This window comes from Theropithecus gelada, chromosome 7b, assembly GCF_003255815.1.
Source record: "Theropithecus gelada isolate Dixy chromosome 7b, Tgel_1.0, whole genome shotgun sequence".
Lineage (NCBI taxonomy): Eukaryota > Metazoa > Chordata > Mammalia > Primates > Cercopithecidae > Theropithecus > Theropithecus gelada.
In genome coordinates, this window is record NC_037675.1 from 20,901,323 (window position 1) to 20,923,496 (window position 22,174).

The following is a 22,174-nucleotide window of genomic DNA, read 5'->3' on the forward strand; positions in this document are numbered from 1 at the left end:
AAAATAAATAAAACTTTTAGGATAATTTTTAAATACCAAAAAGCTTATTTATATGTAAAATATAAATTTTATATTTATATTTACTATAACAAATAAATGTCATAGATACTTTAATTAAAGTTGGCTTCTAATGATTTATTAAAATTTTTAAGTACCTATTATATATTAACCATTATACTATTACAGTTTCAATAATTACAGTTTCAATAAATAATGTAAGGCATGGTCCCTGCCTCATGGAGATTACATTTCAAGAATTTTACAAAAGTGGTTAATAATTTAAAGCACAAATGTCAGTATTTGAGACTGAGATAACTAAGGGAAATATCAATAGAATTTATTTTATTTTCTTTTAAGATTGTTATTGAGTGAATAAAAACTTAAGCAGAGAGTAACCTCACTGATATTCCTTATGTACTCTACCACTTTCATTTTATTATTTCTATGGTTTTCTCCTACTTTTTACCATTAGTAGTTGGGTATGAAGCTAGATTAAGAAAAATTATAACAATATTTTGCTTTTTGACAAAAGGTAAGTAAAGTTTAGAATAAGGTATCAATGTTACAGAAACACTTTTGTTTTTGTATTTTTTTTCCAATGGGGTTAAGAGAAAATTCAGAAGAAAGTCATTAAGATGCAATCCATCAGAATGGATGTATGGCTTTGTGAAATAACTTAGAGCATTTTGCTTAATGTAGTTAAAGGCATAGGAAGATTGATTGGATAATTCCCCCATAACAAAAGATCTGTAGTGTCTGGGTTTTAGAAAAAGATTTCCTGGTGTTTGCTGGTTGATTAGGAAATATTGAAATTCTCCTAATTTTATTAACTCTATTCCTGTGTCTGAAGCCAGGACTAACATATAGATAAGCTAAATGCTCTGAATTCTCAACCTATTTTTCAATGACAATATAGTCAATTTGAAGTACTCCCATTGAGGCTTGTGGGCATTAAATATTTACCTTGGAATCTATGTAATAGCTTCTAAACCTCTTCATAGCATTTTTCATCTCCTTATTTCTCAGGGTATAAATGGCTGGATTTAGGAGAGGGGTAATAACAGAGTAGAACACAGCAAGAAATTTGTCCACCCAGGTGATGCTGAGTGGCCACACATAGATGAAGATGCAGGGCCCAAAGAAAAGCACCACCACTGTGATGTGGGCAGTGCAGGTAGAGAGTGCCTTAAAAGCCCCAGTTTTAGAGCCTCGATGGACAGTGAGAAGAATATATGAGTAGGAGGTCAGCAAGAGAATAAAGCAAGTCATGGCCAGAATTCCACTGTCACCATTCATTAACATTTCCAAGTTAGAGGAATCCACACAGGCTAGCTTGATTACCAGTGGTATATCACAGAAGAAGCTGTCTATTTCCCTGGGGCCACAGAATGGCAGCTGAACAATCACAACCAGTTGACTCATGGCATGCACAAAGCCAATAGTCCAGGAAGTCAACACCAGTCCAATACACCTTTGCAGGCTCATAATGGTGGAGTAGTGGAGTGGTTTGCAGATTGCCACATAGCGATCATAGGCCATTATCACCAGTAGCACCATCTCACCTCCTCCAACAAAATGCACAAAAATGATCTGGGACATGCAGCCTCCAAAGGAAATGGTCTTTTCCACCCTGAGAAAGTCTGTAATCATCTTAGGAGTGGTGATGGAGGAAAGCCACATATCAACAAAGGACAGGTTGGCCACTAAGAAGTACATTGGTGAATGGAGATGCGAATCACTGATGATTAAGATCATAATGACAGTATTTCCAGATACAATGATCAGGTAAAGCATAAAAAATATTATTAAGAGTATAACCTGAATATTCCATGAATGGCAAAGTCCCAGAAGCACAAATTCTGAAATTACAGACTGATTTCTATTATCTATTTTATTCAGTGTGAACCTAGAGAGAACAGATGATCAGTTAGTATGATGAAGAGTACTTAGTTTTTAGAATTTGGTGTTCATATTAAAATTTAGATCTATATCTGATAGCAAAAAGCATAATTGTGAAGATAAATCCTGGCCTAATATACATAGTATTATTCCCAAAAGAGAAGCTGTCTACAATTGGCTTTCTAAGAGACAAAGCCTGAGATGAGATTGTTATGAAAATGATTTATTGAGTTTATTGAGAAGGTAGTCCTCACAAGAAGAAGATCAAGAAAGCAGGATAGCAAATTGAAAGGCTAAAAAGATTGTGGTGTCCCCAGAAACTAGCGATTCCTCTAGTTCAGAAAGAAGAATCTAATGGAGCACCACCGCCAACCATTATACTAGTAACTAAAACTTAAGTTATACACTTAGAAAGATGATGGTGAAGGGACGTTGGAATTCAGTACAAATTACATAATACAACATTATAGTTTCTCTGTATCATTTATATAAGGCATCATAAAACTAATTTTTTAGCTTATCACTCTAAAATATATGTTGAGACAATCTCTTAGATAGAAGCTACATAGAAGGTCATATCTTGCATGATAATATTTTTATTATACTTTAAGCTCTGGGATACATGTGCAGAACATGCAGGTTTGTTACATAGGTATACACGTGCCATGGTGGTTTGTTGCACCCATCAACTTGTCATCTACCTTAGGTATTTCTCCTAATGTTATCCCTCCCCTAGCGCCTAACCCCCTGACAGGTTCTGTTGTGTGATGTTCCCCTCCCTGTGTCCATGTATTCTCATTGTTCAACTCCCACTTATGAGTGAGAACATTGCATGATAATTTAAATACAAAACCAGGCACATAACTTATCATTAATTAAAATCTACAATTAAATAAAATTTACCTAGTAAACAAAATAGATTACGAAAAATCTGTGAAGAGTCATGTAAAAATGAGACTAGCCAAAGTGGAAGGCCACTAGATTCATATTCTGAACTTAACTCTGAATGGAAGCTCCTTATAACTCTATCATCACCCAGTATGAACATCAAATTGAACAAATATCCACACATGAGAACATCTTTACAAGAGATAAACAAGCCAGGTGAGATATCACAGTTTCTAGTTTTAGCTTCTTAACAAGAAAAGATGCATTAAAGAAGGTAGGAACAAGAATCTTGCATTGCCTACATTACCTCTCCTCCAACCTCAAGCAGTGCAGCATGGAAAGATAATCTGTCCATTTAGAAGAAGAAGCTGAAGTTTGCAGGGGATTTTGCCTTGGAACTCATTACCAGTGACACCACAGCAAAATAACAGCAGGCAGAACCCCACAGCCCCTACTTCTGGGCTGCTGCCCACAAGTCAGCTTAAACCTGCCTAGGCCAGACAGGAATCCACCACCATAGTGGAAGGAACACAAGTTTCAACCTAGCTTCACTGCTGAAGGACTAACATGGATTCATACCATGAGTAAATTTCAATGGCAGGCAGGTCCTTGTGACTGCAACCCTCGGACAAACCGCAATGATGTGCTGCCCTGGAAAGCTGTGGGCATTAGGTGCAACTCAGTGAAACATCAGTTGTGGTAGTCATTAGATTGTCTGCATCCAGGCAGTGCAGTCAGGAAAGACTTCTTTTACTTTGGGGAATAAGAGGAAGTATGCAGAGGACTTTGCCTTGGAACTCAGCACCAGCTTCACCACAGTAAAACATCACTGGGAAGAAATCTGTGACTCCTGATGGCAGGCTAGAACTTTCAGATAGAAATTTTAGACCCACCCTGGGCCAGAAAAAAAAAATCTTCAGCCCGGGTGGGATGGACCTAAGTACCAACCAGCTTCACCACCAGCCTGCAAAGTGGCCTCAGGCTCTGAATAAATATCAGTGGCAGTCAGGCAGCAATGGCTGCAGACCTCAGGTAAACTGCAGTACTGTTCTAGTCTGGAAGACTGTGGGATTCAGGTGCAACTTACCATGGTGCTAGCTGACTTGATAAGCAAAATTAAAAAAGTGATGAGCTTGAAGACAGGCTATTTGAAAATACACAGTCAGAAAAGAAAAAAGAAAGAATGAAAACAATTAAAAAACACTTACAAAATCTATGATATAGCATCAAAAGAGCAAATATAAGAATAATTGGCCTTTAAGGGAGAGTAGAGAAAGAAAAGGTATAGGAGAATTATGCAAAGAAATAATATCAGAAAACTTTTCAAACCCAGAGAAAGATGTAAATATCCAAGTACAAGAATGTTTAAGATTATCAAGAAGATCAATCGAATAAGACTCCCAGGGCATATAATAAATTCTCAAAGATCAATACAAAGAGAGGATTTTAAAAGCAACAAGAGAAAAGAAGCAAATAGCATATGAAGGAGTTTTGATATGTCTGGCAGCAGAATTCTTAGCAGAAATCTTACAAGGCAGGAGGGAGTGAGATGACATATTTATAATGCTGACAGAAAAAAAAAATCTGTCAGTCAGCTGAGAGTGCTGTACCCAGCAAAGCAATACTTCAAACATGATGGAGAGACATTTCTCAGACAAAAAACAGTTGAGGAACTTTTTTCAACACCAGACATGTCTTACAAGAAATTCTAAAGGGAGTTCTTCAATATGAAAGAAAAGAATGCTAGAGTTCATAAAAAATCTGAAGGTATAAAAGTAATAATAAAAATAAGTACAACGATAAGTTTAGAGTACTCTAATATTGTAATTGTGTGTAAACCATTGATGTCCTTAGCATATAGGCTAAAAGACAAAACTATTAAAGTAACAGTAACTACAAAAATTTGTTAAGATATAGGTAACATAAAAAGATGTAACTTGAGGGCCCTTTCCAAGATGGCCAAATAGGAACAGCTGCGGTCTGTAGCTCCCAGTGTGATTGATGCAGAAGACGGGTGATTTCTGCATTTCCAACTGCAGTACCTGGTTCATCTCACTGGGACTGGTTGGACAGGGGGTCGCACCCACAGAGGATGAGCCAAAGCAGGGCAGGGCATTGCCTCACCCAGGAAGCACAAGGGATGAGGGAATTTTCCTTTCCTAGCCAAGGGAAGCCATGACAGACTGTACTGGGAAAATCAGTACACTCTCACCTTAATACTGCGCTTTTCCAATGGTCTTAGCAAATGGCACACCAGGAGATTATATCCCGCACCTGGCTTAGCGGGTCCCACGCCCATGGAGCCTTGCTCACTGCTAGTGCAGCAGTCTGAGATCGAACTGCTAGGCAGCAGCCTGGCTGGGAGAGGGGCGTCACCTTTGCTGAGGTTTGAGTAGGTAAACAATGCGGCCAGAAAGCTCAAACTGGGTGGAACCCACCGCAGCTCAAGGAAGCCTGCCTGCCACTGTAGACTCCACCACTGGGAGCAGGGCATAGCTGAACAAAAGGCAGCAGAAACTTCTGCAGACTTAAACATCCTTGTCTAACAGCTCTGAAGAGACCAGTGGTTCTCTCAGCACAGTGTTTGAGCTCTGAGAACAGACAGACTGCCTGTTCAAGTGGGTACCTGACCCCTGTGTAGTCTAACTTGTCAGTCGGCTCCCAGTAAGGGCCGACTGACACCTCAGACAACTGAGTGCCCCTCTGAGACAAAGCTTCCAGAGGAAGGATCAGGCAGCAATATTTGCTGTTCTGCAGCTACTGCTGGTGATACCTAGGCAAACAGAGTCTGGAGTGGACCTCCAACAAACTCCAACAGACCTGCAGCTGAGGGACCTGACTGTTAGAAGGAAAACTAACAAACAGAAAGGAATAGCATCAACATTAAAAAAAAGGACATCCACACCAAAACCCCATCTGCAGGTCACCATTATCAAAGACCAAAGGTAGATAAAACCACAAAGATGGGGAGAAACCACAGCAGGAAAGCTGAAAATTCTAAAAACCAGAGTGACTCTTTTCCAAAGGATTGCAGCTCCTAACCAGCAACAGTACAAACCTCAATGGAGAATGACTTTGATGAGTTGACAGAAGTAGGCTTCAGAAGGTCAGTAATAACAGATATCTCCAAGCTAAAGGAGGATGTTTGAACCCATCACAAGAAAGCTAAAAACCTTGAAAAAAGATTAGACAAATGGCTAACTAGAATAAACAGTGTAGAGAAGACCTTAAATTACCTGATGGAGCTGAAAACCATGGCATGGGAACTACGTGATGCATGCAGGAACTTCAGTAGCCAATTCGATCAAGTTGAAGAAAGGGTATCAGTGATTGAAGATCAAATTAATGAAATGAAGTGAGAAGATAAGTTTAGAGAAAGAAGAGTAAACAGAAAGGAACAAAGGCTCTAAGAAATATGGGACTATGTGAAAAGACCAAATCAACGTCTGATTGCTGTACCTGAAAGTGATGGCGAGAATGGAACCAACCTGGAAAACACTCTTCAGGATATTATCCAGGAGAACTTCCCCAATGTAGCAAGGCAGGCCAGCATTCAAATTCAGGAAATACAGAGAACAATACAAAGATACTCCTCGAGAAGAGCAACCCCAAAACACATAATTATCAGGTTCACCAAGGTTGAAATGAAGGAAAAAATATTAAGGGCAGTCAGAGAGAAAGGTTGGGTTACCCACAAAAGGAAACCCATCAGACTAATGGCAGATCTCTCGGCAGAAATTCTACAAGCCAGAAGAGAGTTGGGGCCAATATTCAACATTCTTGAAGAAAAGAATTTTCAACCCTGAATTTCATATCCAGCCAAACTAAGCTTCATAAGTGAAGGAAAAATAAAATCCTTTATAGAGAAACAAATGCTGAGAGATTTTGTCAGCACCAGGCCTGCCTTACAAGAGCTCCTGAAGGAAGCACTAAACATGGAAAGGAACAACCAGTACCAGCCACTGCAAGAACATGCCAAATTGTAAAGACCATCAGTGCTAGAAAGAAACTGCATCAACTAACGGGCAAAGTAACCAGTTAACATCATAATGCCAGGATCAAATTCACACCTAACAATATTAACCTTAAATGTAAATGAGCTAAATACCCCAATTAAAAGACACGGACTGGCAAATTGGATAGAGTCAATACCCACCAGTGTGTTGTGTTCAGGAGACCCATATCATGGAGAGACACACATTGGCTCAAAATAAATGGATGGAGAAAGATCTACCAAGCAAATGAAAACCAGAAAAAAAAAAAAAAAAAGAAAAAAAAAACAGCAAGGGTTGCAATCCTAGTCTCTGATAAAACAGACTTTAAACCAACAAAGATCAATAGAGGTAAAGAAGGCCATTACATAATGGTAAAGGGATCAATTCAACAAGAAGAGCTAACTATCCTAAATATATATGCACCCAATACAGGAGCACCCAGATTCGTAAAGCAAGTCCTTTGAGACCTCCAAATAGACTTAGACTCCCACACAATAATAATAGGAGACTTTAACACTCCACTGTCAATATTAGACAGATCAATGAGTCAGAAAGTTAACAAAGATATCCAGGACTTGAACTCAGCTCTGCACCAAGAAGACCTAAGACATCTACAGAACTCTCCATCCCAAATCAACAGAATATACATTCTTCTTAGCACCATGTCACACTTATTACAAAATTGACCACATAGTTGGACGTAAAGCACTCCTCAGCAAATATAAAAGAGCAGGAATCACAATAAACTGTCTCTCACACCACAGTGCAATCAAATTAGAAGTCAGGACTAAGAAACTCACTCAAAACTGCACAATCACATGGAAACTGAACAACCTGCTCCTGAATGACTACTAGGTAAATAACGAAATGAAGGCAGAAATAAAGATGTTCTTTGAAATAAATGAGAACAAAGAGACAAGATTCCAGAATCTCTGGGACACATTTAAAGCAGTGTGTAGAAGGAAATTTATAGCACTAAATACCCACAAGAGAAAGCAGAAAAGATCTAAAATCAACACCCTAATATCACAATTAAAAGAACTAGAGAAGCAAGAGGAAACACATTCAAAAGCTAGCAGAAGGCAAGAAATAACTAAGATCGGAGCAGAACTGAAGGAGTTGGAGACACAAAACACTCCTCAAAAAAATCATGAATCGAGGAGCTGGTTTTTTGAAAAGATCAACAAAATAGATCGTCTACTAGTAAGACTAATAAAGAAGAAAAGAGAGAAGAATCAAATAGATGCAATAAAAAATGGTAACGGGATATCACCACTGATCCCACGGAAATACAAACTACCATCAGAGAATACTATAAACACTTCTACACAAATAAACTAGAAAATCTAGAAGAAATGGATAAATTCCTGGACACATACACCCTCCCAAGACTAAACCAGGAAGAAGTTGAATCCCTGAATAGACCAATAGCAGGCTCTGAAATTGAGGCAATAATTAATAGCCTGCCAACCAAAAAAAGTCCAGGACCAGACTGATTCACAGCTGAATTCTACCAGAGGTACAAAGAGGAGTTGGTACCATTCCTTCTGAAACTATTTCAATCAACAGAAAAAGAGGGAATCGTCCATAACTCATTTTATGAGGCCAGCATCATCTTGATACCAAAGCCTGGCAGAGACACAAGAAAAAAAAGAGTATTTAGACCAGTATCCCTGGTGAACATTTATGCGAAAATCCTCAATAAAATACTGGCAAACTGAATCCAGCAACACTTCAAAAAGCTTATCCACCAAGAACAAGTTGGCTTCATCCTTGTGATGCAAGGCTGGTTCAAGATATGCAAATCAATAAACGTAATTCATCACATAAACAAAACCAAAGACAAAAACCACGTGATTATTTCAATAGATGCAGAAAAGGCCTTTGACAAAATTCAACAGCCCTTCATGCTAAAAACTCTCAATAAACTAGGTGTTGATGGAATGTATCTCAAAATAATCAGAGCTATTTTTGGAAAACCCACAGCCAAATATCATACTGAAAAGGCAAAACCTGGAAGCATTCCCTTTGAAAAGTGGCACAAGACAGGGATGCCCTCTCTCACCACTTCTATTCAACATAGTGTTGGAAGTTCTGACCAGGGCAACCAGGCAAGAGAAAGAAATAAAGGGCATTCAATTAGGAAAAGAGGAAATCAAATTGTCCCTGTTTGCAGATGACATGATTGTATATTTAGAAAACCCCATCGTCTCAGCCCAAAATCTCCTTAAGCTGATAAGCAACTTCAGCTAAGTCTCAGGATACAAAATCAATGTGCAAAAATCACAAGCATTCCTATACACCAATAACAGACAAACAGAGAGCCAAATCATGAGTGAACTCCTGTTCACAGTTGCTACAAAGGGAATAAAATACCTAGGAATCCAACTTACAAGGGATGTAAAGGACCTCTTCAAGGAGAACTACGAACCACTGCTCAATTAAATAAAAGAGGACACAAACAAATGGAAGAATATCCCATGCTCATGAATAGGAAGAATCAATATCGTGAAAATGGCCATACTGCCCAAGGTTATTTATAGATTCAATGTCATCCCCATCAAGCTATCAATGACTTTCTTCACAGAATTGGAATAAAACTAAAGTTCATATGGAACCGAAAAAGAGCCCACATTGCCAAGACAATCCTAAGCAAAAATAACAAAGCTCAAAATTCATGTCCTTTGCAGGGGCATGGATGAAACTGGAAACCATCAATTTCAGCAAACTATCACAAGGACAGAAAACCAAACACCACATGCTCTCACTCATAGGTGGGAATTGAACAATGAGCTTTGACATAGGGGAACATCACACACTGGGGCCTGTCATGGGTTCGGGGGATGTGGGAGGGAAAGCATTAGGAGATACACCTAATGTAAATAACGACTTAATTAGTGCAGCAAACCAACATGTCACATGTATACATATGTAACACACCTGCACGTTGTGCACATGTACCCTAGAACTTAACGTATAATAATAACAATAAAATATGTAAATTGAAACATCAACAAGTAAAAATGTGGGGGCATGGAGCCAAAGTGTAGAGATTTTTGTTTATCATTTTCTTTGTGATCTAAGTTATTATCAGTTTAAAGTTACTGTAATTACAAGATAATTACTTATAACTATAAGATACTTTTTGTATGCCTCATGGTAACAAGAAAAGAAAAGCCTATAATAAACTAACAATAGAAAAGCAAGAGTTCAAAGCATACAACTAGAGAAAATTACTTAATCACAAAGGAAGATAGTAAGAAAGGAAGAAACACAGGAGTTAAACAATTAGAAAACAAGTAACAACCTGGCAGTAGTAATTCCTTGCTTATCAATACAGCAGGAGGATATAACAATTGTAAATATATATGCACCTAACACTGGTGCACCTTAATATATAAATCAAATATTTACAACCTAAAAGGAGAAGTCAACTGCAATACTATAATAATAGGGGACTTCAACACCCAATTTTCAGCAATAAACAGATCACCCAGATAGAAAATCAACAAAGAAACATTAGAATTCAACTGCACTCTAGACTATATAGACCTCACAGATATTTACAGAACATTCTACCAAAGAAGTGCAGATTAAACATTTTCCTCAATAGTATATGGAACATTCTCCAAAATAGACCATATTTTAGACCACAACCAAGTTTTAACAAAGAAATCTACAGAACCGTGCAATCCCTATTGAAATACTAATGACATTCTCCAGAGAAATAGAAAAAAAAATCCTAAATTTGTATGGAAAGGCACATGACCCCAAAAAGGCAAGGCAATATTGAACAAAAAGAACAAAGCTGGAAGCATCACACTACCTGACTTCATAATACACTATAAGATATTGTAACCCAAGCAGCATGGTACTGACATGAAAAGAGACACATAGACCAACAGAACAGAATACAGAACCCCATAAATAAACTCATGCTTTATAGTCAACTGATTTTTGACAAAGATCCCAAGAGTACATTGGGGAAAGGACAGTCTCTTCAATAAATTGTACTGGGAAAACTGAATATCCACGTGCAGAAGAATGAAACTTGACCCCTATCTCTTATAATACACAAAACTCAACTCTAGATGGATTAAAACAATTAAATGTAAGACCTGAAACTGTGAAATTACTAGAAGAAAACATAGGAGAAACGCAATATGAAACTGAGCTTGGCAAGAATACTTTTGAATTAGACCTCAAAAGCATAGGCTACAAAAGCAAAAATAGACAAATGGGATTACATCAAACTAACTACAAAAGCAAAAATAGACAAATGGGATTACATCAAACTAAAATTCTTCTGCATAGCAAAGGAAACAATCAACAGAGTGATGGGACAACCTACAGAATGGGAGACAGTATTTGCCAACTATGCATTTGACAAGGGATTAGTAACCAGAATATATAAGGAACTCAAACAATTCAATAGCAAACAAAAAATCTGATTTAGAAATGGACAAAAGACCTGAATAAACAGTTATCAAAAGAAGATACACACGTGGCCAACAGATATATGAAAATATGCTTAGCATTACTAATTATGAAGAAAATACAAATCAAAATCACAATGTGATATCATCTAATCCCAGTTAGAATGGCTATCATCAAAAAGACAAAAAATAACATGCTGATGTGGATGTGAGGAAAAGGGACTCGTTTGCACTGTTTATTGGTATGTAAATTACTGTGCAGCCATTATGGAAAACGGTATAGTGGTTTCCCAAAACATTAAAAATGGTACTACCACGTGATTCAACAATTGCATTACTGGGTATATATTTAAAGGAAATGAAATCAGTATGTCAACGAGATAGCCACATTCTTATGTTTATTGCAGCACTACTCAAAATACCCAAAGTACGAAATCAACCTAAATGCCCTCTACAGATGACTGGATAAAGACATTGTGGTACATACATAGAATAGAATACTGTTTAGCCACAAAACAGAATAAAATTCTGTAATTTGCAGCAACAGTAATGAACTAGGAGGACATTACATTAAGTGAAGTAAGCCAGCTACAGAAAGACAGCATCACATGGTCTCACTCATGTGGATTCTAAAAAAGTGAATTTAATAGAAGTAGAGTGTAGAATAGTGGTTACCAAATGCTGGAGATGGTAGGAGGGAGGGGAAGATCAAGAGAGGTTGGTCAATGAATATAAAGTTACAGTTAAAAAAGAATAAGTTTTCATGTTCTATTACACAGTAGGGTGACTGTAGTTAATAGCAAGGTAGTGTATATTTCAAGATAGCCAGAAGTGACTTTTTTGGTTTTTTTTGAGATGGAGTCTTGCTCTTGTTGCACAGGCTGGAGGGCAATGGCGCGATCTCAACTCACTGCAAACTCCACCTCCAGGGTTCAAGTGATTCTCCTGCCTCAGCCTCTCGAGTAGCTGGGATTACAGGTGCCCACCACACCTGGCTAATTTTTTTATTTTTAGTAGAGACATATTGGCCGGGTTGGTCTCAAACTCCTCACCTCAGGTGATCCACCTGCCTTGGCCTTCCAAAGTGCTGGGATTGTAGGCGTGAGCCATCGTGCCTGGCCCAGAAGTGAAGATTTTGAATGTTAATACCCCAAATAAATGATAAATGTTTAAAGTGATGTATATAGTAATTACCCTAATTTGATCATAATATGATGTATACATGCATTGAAACCTCACACTACACTCCATAAATATGCACAATTACTGTGTCAAGTATAAATAAAAACTAATAAAAAAATAAAAGCATTGAACTCCCTTTTAAAAAAAATTAACTTCAATTATATAAATGGATACTGGAAAGTCTCTAGGCTTTAAGATATTACCATCTTCTGATCATCAAGGTTAGAAAAGTTATCTAATTTGGAGCCGGGCACGATGGCTCACGTCTGCTATCCCAGCACTTTGGGAGGCCTAGGTGGGCAGAACACTTGAGGCCAGGAGTTTGAGACCAGTCCGGCCAACATGGTGAAAACCTGTCTGTACCTAAATAAATAAATAAATAAATAAATAAATAAATAAATAAGTAAGTAAGTAAGTAAGTAAGCCAGGCATGGTGGTGGGTGTCTGTAATCCCATCTACTCAGGAGGCTGAGGCAAGAGAATTGCTTGAATGTAGGAGGCAGGTGGGGAGGCTGAGGCAGGAGAATTACTTGAACCTGGGAGCTGGAGGTTGCAACTCACTGAGATCATGCCTCTGCATTCCAGCCTGGGCAACAGAGTGAGACTCCATCTCAAAAAAATAGAAAAGGAAATGTTATCTATTTTTATCTACCTATCTATCTATTATCTATCTATCTCTCTATCTATCTATCAATCATCTATATCTAATCTATTATTTATCTTTTCTAAGGTAATAATTATATATATTACATCAACTTCTCTTGATCTTCCCCTCCCTCCTATCATCTCCAACCTTTGGTAACCACTATTCTATACTTCTATTAAATTCACTTATTTATTACCTTAGAAAATAAATATTTTATTTGTTTTTTAGTACACATTTCCTTAGAAAACATGTATTTTAAAGTACTTAAAGTAAAAAGTAAAGTACATAAAGTAAAAATTTCAATGATCACCAATTATTTACCTCCAAATATAATATTGATATTGCTTTTGTTTATTCTTAAGTAAACTTATAATTCTTCTCAAACTGGATATTGGAAAGATAATTGCCTAGTTCCCTTCTTCCTTTATTAATTCTCTCCCTTGGCATGTTTTCACTTTTTAAATTTTCATTTTTTATCCATTGAAATCTTCAAGGCGGTACCAGTGTGAGCAAGCAAACAATGAAAACCATTACCACATCGTAAGCATTATTTTCCCCTCCCCTTATAAGCATAGATTAAGTATAAAAATAATTCTCGTAAGGAAACTAGGTAAAGCATACATTTGTTGTGGAAAAGAAGATACATAAAAGCCTCAAATTACAAATAAGCATATCTTCCATAATAGAGATTTACCTAATTTCTAAAGATAATATTCTCATATTACACCCAGTAGAGTTATGTACCCAAGAAACTGCAACAATCTCACTTTGATTTTGAAACTTAATTTCCTATCAAGACGAAGTTATCCAGATAAGTTTTCAGTAGCTATTTCTATACCTGTTGGAATAAGTGACAGAGAATATAGCTAATTTCAAAGTAAAATGCTGATTTCAAAGTAAAATTTCAGTTGTGTTTGAGAGAGGAATTTGCTAAAAGATGGACGTGTATATTCCTAGAAAAACAGTTTACCAAGAATAAATCAACTTTTTTATCATTTAAAAATTATGAATATTACATATTTATGGAGTACTTGTATTACTCAATTAATATTAGCCCTATATTTAAAATAATTAGTAGCATAGCCATAGACTTTTTAATCACTCAAACCTGATTCTGAAAACTTATTCTATTACTTCTTAACCTTGTGATCTTGATCTAAACCTATTTTCTGTTCCCATTTCCTTTTCTGTAAAAATAAGACAAATATTTTAATAGATGTCTTGCAAAGATACACAGAAAGCATTTAAACATTTCTGGTACTCTGTGAATGTTAATAAATATTAATTATTTCCCCTCTCTATTCTTTAAGGCGAATCTTAAAGGTGTAGAGTTTCCAAAGTGTTTTGGACATAACCACTACTTACATTTTCTCTAAGTTAACATACACATACTCAGCAACTCTATAGGATGCACAAAGGCAAAAAACATAAGACATACCTCTTGCTTCCCAGGAACATAATGACTTTTTCACCATTCACTTTGCTCTTGCCCAGATGGGGTTATTAAGTTTCAAAGATGACCTACAAGAGGCAGTAGGACATTCTGTTAAAGCATCTTTGGAATTTGTGACTTTAACTCAGAGAGAATTTTCAGAAACTGGGGTAATAATAATTCTGGAATTTGTAAAATTGAAAAGTTAGGAACTGGAGACAAGTTAAATTACTCTTTTAAGAGGTGTTAAATATAGCAATATAATGTCCTTTGGGTTCAAAAGCTAGCCACAGAAAGATAAATACTGCATGATCTCACTTATGGGTTGAATCTAAAATGTCAGAAACATAGAAATATTTTAAGAATTATCTTAAGAAAGAGAGTCAGAGCAATGAGATGACTTAGCACACATTTTCTCTATGATACCCTATTAGCCTTCTCTTAGGTGTGCTTGAGATGACATCCTTCTTGGCTGAAGACAGTGTCTAGAACTGCTTTCCCTCTGCCTGAAATGTATTCATAATTTGAATGACTCCTTTGGGTGAAATTTCCCTATTCTATGTTGTGGACAGAATAGGAATCATGGAGATAATTATCTTGGACATCGCTTGGGGACTTCTTTGTTAAAAGTTATACCAAATGTTACATATGCCGGAAACCAGGACAGGGAGACAAGTAGAACATTATTTAAGTCAGCCCAGCATTAAAAATTAGTAAAGTTTTGAAATATACAATAAATTATTGTTAACTATAGTAATCCTATTGTGCTACTGAAGACTTGACCTTATTCCTTCTAATTGTATATTGTATTTTTGTACCCATTAACCATCATCTTCCTCTTTATCCTCCCATCTCCACCATTCTTCCCAGCCTCTGGTATTCATTTTTCAACTCTACCTCTGTAAGAGGTTTTTTTTTTTTTTTTTTTTTGTAAGCTTCAACATGTTAGCCATAATGTGATGTTTATCTTTCTTTGCCTGGCTTATTTCACTTAACATAAAGTCTTTTTAGTTTCATCCATGTAGTTGCAGATAACTAAAAAATGGAATTAGAATGCTCCTAACACAAAGAAATGATAAACGCTTCATTACACACTGTATAGTTATATCAAAATATCACATGTATCTCACAAATACATAAAACTGTTATGTATTCATAATAGTTAAAAAATAAAAAAGTAGTAAGGTTTAAAAAAATTCATTTGACCTATAAGCACTGAGGCAATGTCTTGTACAATCTTGATATGTAACTCTATCTATGCCATAAGATTCAATTAAGATTTTGTTTCAGTTGCAACAGAATTTGTATTCCCACTGGTGTAATGTATGACCACCAACAAACAATTATTATAGGGATGGAATGCCCTAATATATGTAAATGTTTTCTAAATAGGCAGATAATGGTCAGATGACTGATGTGTTTCCATATGTTCTATGATTGCTTGAGTTTCTCAGAGTTATGCACTGAATGTCAAGTTATTGATATATTTAGATCCAGGGGTCCCCAACCCCTGGGCCAGAGGCGGGTGCTAGTCTGTGGCTGGCCACACAGCAGGAGGTGAGCCACTGGGAGAGCAAGCACTACTGCCTGAGCCCCGCCTCCTGTCAGATCAGCTCTGCATTAGATTCTCATAGGAGTGTGAACCTTATTGTAAACCGCACATTCTAGGGATCTAGGTTTTGTGGTCCTTATGAAAATCTAATGCCTGATGGATCTGAGGTGAAACAATTTCATCCCAAAACCATCCCTCACTCCCATTCTGTGGAAAAGTTATCTTTCATGAAATCAGTCCCTGTTGCCTAAAATGTTGGGGACCGCTGTTGAGATCTTTAAACAAGAAAATAGAAGTCAGTTTAAAATATATTTATTTTGCCTTCTTAGATTTTAAGACAACATTCTTGAAGTCCAATTGACATATAATAAACTATCCATATTTAATATGTTCAATTTAATATGTTTTGACATGTATATAACTATTAAAATATCATTGCAATCAAGATAGACATATGCCTCAGTCCCCAAAGTATCCTATTGTTCCTTGATAACCCCTTTTAATAATCCCGCCTCACATCTTTCCTCCCAAACACTAAAATGTGTTCTATTACTAATTATTTGTTTGCATGTTTTATAGTTTTATGGCATGTAAAATCTAGTATTATGTACTCTTATTTTTATGGCTTCTTTTAATCAGCATACTTATTTTGATACTTATCATACTGTTGTGTGTTAGAATGGTGCATTCCTTTTATTTCTCAGTATTCCATATGTATATACTACAATTCAGTTATTGATTCATCTTTTGAGGGACATTTGGGTGGTTTCCAATCTTTGGCTACTACAAAAAAAGCTGTTATGTTTGTGTACAAATCTCTATGTCACTTGAACACTTTTAAATTTATTGAGACTTGTTTTATCTATGATAAAATATGGTCTAACTTGATAAATATTCTGTGTGCACTTGAAAAGGAGTATTCCAATGTTTCTAGTGAAAGTGTTTTATAGTGTCATTAACTTCTAATTGGTTCATGGTGTTCTCCAGGTCAACTACAACTCTGATAAATTTTTGATTACCACTTCTATTAATTAATGAGGGAGGTATATTGAAGTGTTTGATTACATTTTTTTGGTAATCTGAGGAAGTTTATCACTACTTGATTCTCTTTATAAGAAAGTTAAACAAAGGATGATAATTAGCAACATTAGAAATAAAGCATGAAACTCACTGGTAAAGGTATGTAATCAACTTCAGATGACTCTAATACTGTAATGTGGATGCACACAACTATTTTAACTATAGTATATAAATTAAGAGAGAAAATAATTAAAAATATAGTTACACAATATGTTAATGGTTGCACAATTTAAAAAAGAGGTAAATTGTGACATCAATAACATAAAATTTGGGCTCAGAGAGAAGTATAGTAATAAATGACTACATTAGGAAAAATATGAATTCAAATAAACAACCTAACATTATGCCCAAAGGAACTAGAAAAAGAGCACACTGTGCCTAAAACTAGTAGAAAAAAGGGATAATAAAAATTAAAGCTAATTTAAATGAAATAGAGACTAGAAAGACAACAGAAAAAAATAAATGAAATTGAGTCTTTTTTTAAAAAAAAAAAGGAAAAAAATTGAGAAACCTTTGGCTATACTAGCCAAGAAAAAAAAAAAAGTTGACTCTGAAGAATATAATTATAGTCAAAAGAGGCAACTTACTACTTATACTGCAGAAATACAAAGGATCATGAAAGACTGCTATAAGCAGTTACATTCCAACCAGTTGGAGAGTCCAGAAGAAATGGATAAATTTCTAAGAAACATACAACTTGTGGTTAAAAATTTTCCCCCAAAATGCTGACTAGAAGCATTTCCAGCATGCCTCATCCACTTATATGAACCAAAATGGGTTGTAGACAATCATATTTTTAATACATTATTCAAGGAGGAACATGAGAATTCAACAGGAAACTGAAAGGAAACTTTAAAATCTAGGAAACAGAAAACAAGCAGCCACGTTGCCAAGACGTGCTGGTTATGCTGGAGTAAATCCCAGTCAGTGAAAGAGTGAGTGAGTGCCTTTCTGTGGTCCACTTTCTTACCAGGTAATCATGCAGTGTAGCCCATGGAAGAGCATTTTGACCCTCCCAAATCCTGAATCTAATTTAGGGAGCAACCAGGAGATTATAAGAAGAAACTGCCTAGGAGGTGTCACATGACCTTTTTGGAACCTAAGTGGCTACCATAAGATGCCATTCTTGACTCTAGCTTTTAGCAAACTGTGCAGGATCCTAGAAGCAGTGATGTCATTCCTAGCCAATAGGGAAAACAGGTATTGCTTGCAGAATCAGGGCTTGAAAAGGGAATGAGCTCCCACAACTCAGCCTGAGAAGTGAGCATGGTGTGGGCTCCAGCTGCTGGCACTGGAAGTGGGAACCCCAATCCCAGCATCACTGCCCCACCCACCCTTGAGACAGTGTGGGATTCAGATTCCTGAGTGTTCCACATCCCAGTATGCCACCCGGGAAACTGAAGCACTTTTCTTGGGGAGCAGAGGTAGGACATAAATGTCCTACCAATACCATGCCGCTGACTCTTAACTGAAAGTGTCACCTACTTGCCTGGACCACTGCTAACACAAGAGCACAGAACTCAAAAACTTGAAGAGCATCTTGTGTCCACTGCTACTGCTATTGCCTAGGCCACACTGGCTGCCAAGGAAGTCAAGAGCCCACTCACCCACCCAATATACTGCTACTGCAACTGGCAGTCAAGAAATCCATCCAGAAGCTCAAGAATCAGCCTGCCTGCCACTGCCAAGCAGACACGAGGAAACATTGTCCGAGATAACAAGAATAGACTCACTTAGCCCAACACCTTTACCACTGAAATCTGAAGATAGGGCCATGTGGCATTCCCGTCCCTAGCACACCTTCACCACAGCCCCACAAATCACTATACCATAATAAGCCAAGGAAAGCACACATACCACCAATGCTATTTATAGCCAACGAAGTTATACAGAATATTCATTACTGTGCTAAGAAGCTAAACCAAATGCCCCTACCCAACCAGCATCATAGTCATGTCTTCAAGAAAAAGGACCCTCCCCAATGAACGTAAATTTGAAAATAAGAAGTTACTGTCACTCCAGATGTGCAAAAATCAATGTAAAGTTACAAGAAACATTAAAAAGCAAGGTTATATGACACACTCAAAGGAACACAATAATTATCCAGCAATAGATTCTAGCCAAAGAGAAATTCTAGAAATACCATATCAAGAATTCAAAGTATTGATTTTAAAGAAACTCAGTGAGATGTAAGATAAATCTGAAAACCAATACAAAGAAATCAGAAAATGTATTTAGGAAATGAATGAGAAATTTAAAAAGATACATATTTTAAAAGGACATTGTGAAACAAAAAAATTTATTGAAGGACATACAAAATACACTTGAAAGCTTCAACAATAGGCTAGACCAACCAAGCAGAAGAAACAATTTTAGAACATGAGGATAGGTCTCTTGAAATAATTTAGTCAGACAAAAAAAAAAAAAAAGAATAAAAAGAACAAACAAAGCCTTTGAGACATTTAGGACTACTTAAAGTAATATAGTATACAAATTATTGGTATTCTTGAGGAGGAAGAAAGATAAAAAGGCTTATAAAATGCAGTTTATAAAATAATAAATGAAAACTTCCCAAGTCTAGCAAGAGATTTAGACATCCAGATCCCAGAGTACCAACAAACTCCAGTGAATACATCATACACACACACACACACACACACACACACTCACTCACCATGTAATATAATCATCAGGCTGTCTAAACTCAAAATGAAAGAAAGAATTCTAAAATCAGCACTAGAAAAGCCTGCAGTCACTTAAAAAGGTAACCACATTAGACTAACAGCAATATTTTTCAGCAGAAACCTTACAGGTCAGAAGAGAATGAGATGGCATAACTAAAATGCTGAAAGGAAAAAAAGAAAACATGCTAGCCAAGAATTCTAAATACAACAAGATCAAGCTTCATAAATGAAGGAGAAATAAATTACTTCCCAGACAGGCAAATGATGAAGGAATCTGTCACCAGACTAGACCTACAAGAAATTCTTGAAGAAGTTCTAAACTTGGAAACAAAAGCACAATACCAAATGTCCATCAGTGACAGATTGGATTAAGAAAATGTGGCACATATACACCATGGAATACTATGCAGCCATAAAAAAGGATGAGTTTGCGTCCTTTGTAGGGACATGGATGCAGCTGGAAACCATCATTCTTAGCAAACTATCACAAGAACAGAAAACCAAACACCGCATGTTCTCACTCATAGGTGGGAACTGAACAATGAGATCACTTGGACTCAGGAAGGGGAACATCACACACCGGGGCCTATCATGGGGAGGGGGGAGGGGGGAGGGATTGCATTGGGAGTTATACCTGATGTAAATGACGAGTTGATGGGTGCAGCAGACCAACATGGCACAAGTATACATATGTAACAAACCTGCACGTTATGCACATGTACCCTACAACTTAAAGTATAATAATAATAAATAAATTTAAAAAAAAAAAAAAAAAAAAGAAAACACATGAGAGTATAAAACTCTCAGGTCTTATAGAAAAAAATCACACAATGGAGAAAGAAAAAGGAATCAAATTCTATCAAACACAAGAAGAAATAATATTCATCCTCCTGAAGCTGTTCCAAAAAATTGAGGAGGAGGGAATTTTCCCTAATGCATTGTATCAGGCTAATATTACCCTGATACAAAGACCAGACAAGAACACAACAAAAGAAGAAACTACAGACCAGTATTGCTAATAAATTTATATGCAGAAATCCTCAACAAAATACTAACAAACTGAACTCAATGACACATCAAAAAGAGAATACACCATGATTTAGTGAGTTTATTTTGTTAGCAGAGATCAAAAATGATAGTAAATAAAATATATATGATGTAATGAAAAGGAAAGAAAAACTGTCAACTGAGACTTCTACACATAGGAAAATGTTTTTTATAAATAATGACAAAGTAAAATATTTTCAGAAAAGGATTTGTTTCCAGAAGATTTTTTACATTACAAATAATGGTAGTTTTTTGGACTAAAAGAAATGATGCCAAATGGAAAAATAAAACTGCAGGAAAATGGAGGAGAACCAGAAATTATAAAAATTGGGTTAAAATGATGTATATTCTCAAAATTGTAATAAAACAATAAATTATGTGATTTACATAAATGTAAAAGTGAACTTTTTGAAAACAATAAAAGTAAGTGCAAATGTATAATCAAAATTGAAATATTCTCCTTTTTCAATTGTTTAGAAAATTAATTATAATATTCTCAGGTAAATTATAACAAATTCAGTGTGTATAAATAAAAGAACATACAAATAAAATAGAATAAAAGGAAAATTAAATAATAAAAAAGTCTATGCAAAAGTAAGAATAAAAGAAGTAATAAGAATTTTAAAAGATTTCAAAAAATGCCAAAATGATGTATTTAAATACAATAATATTCATAATTAAATTAAAGAGTCAGTACTCCAATTAAAAGGTATTTCACGACTAGATTTTTGAAAGATTATACAATATCCTTTTTAAAGGCATCTAGTTTTAAACAAGAATACAATAAGGGCCGGGCACTGTGGCTCATGGCTGTAATCCCAGCACTTTGGGAGGCTGGGGTGGATGGATCACGAGGTCAAGAAATCAAGACCATCTTGCCCAATATGGTGAAATCCCATCTCTACTAAAAATACAAAAAATTTTAGCTGGGCATGGTGGCACATACCCGTAGTCCCAGCTACTTGGGAGGCTGAGGTAAGAGAATTGCTTGAACCTGGGAGGCAGAAGTTGCAGTGAGCTGTGGTTATGCCACTGCACTCCAGCCTGGTGACAGAACAAGACTCCATCTCAAAATAAATAAATAAATAAATAAATTGCTGGGTGTGGTGCCTTATGCATGTAGTCCTAGCTACTCAGCAGGCCGAGGTGGAGGATTGATTGCGCTCGGGAGACCAAGGCTGTAGTGGGCCATGATCATGTCACAGCACTCCAGCCTGGACCTGGGAAACAGAGTGGGACATATTTTGAAAAAAGATAAATAGAAAAGAAAAAGACCCACGATTCAGATGGTAAATTAAAGAGTGATGGATAAGTATAGGTGTCTATCTCAGCA

General features: G+C 36.4%; 1 protein-coding gene across 1 annotated transcript; it reads right to left on the reverse strand.

The window, feature by feature from the left end:
* Window positions 1–951: 951 nt before the first annotated feature.
* On the reverse strand, window positions 952–14,504 carry LOC112628348 (olfactory receptor 4K14-like). The gene is made up of 2 exons (XM_025391114.1): window positions 14,485–14,504; window positions 952–1,906 (listed from the first exon to the last, which is right to left on the reverse strand). Exons 1-2 carry the CDS (start codon window positions 14,502–14,504, stop codon window positions 952–954), a joined length of 975 nt encoding a protein of 324 aa, XP_025246899.1.
* Window positions 14,505–22,174: the final 7,670 nt, after the last annotated feature.

What these genes read in the sequence shown, in the direction of transcription:
- LOC112628348 (XM_025391114.1), bottom strand. Translation starts at nt 14,504, where the DNA reads ATGTTCCTGGGAAGCAAGAG. An exon ending in ATGTTCCTGGGAAGCAAGAG is followed by an intron (nt 1,907 to 14,484) that starts GTATGTCTTATG and finishes TGTTCTCTCTAG; the next exon opens with GTTCACACTGAATAAAATAG.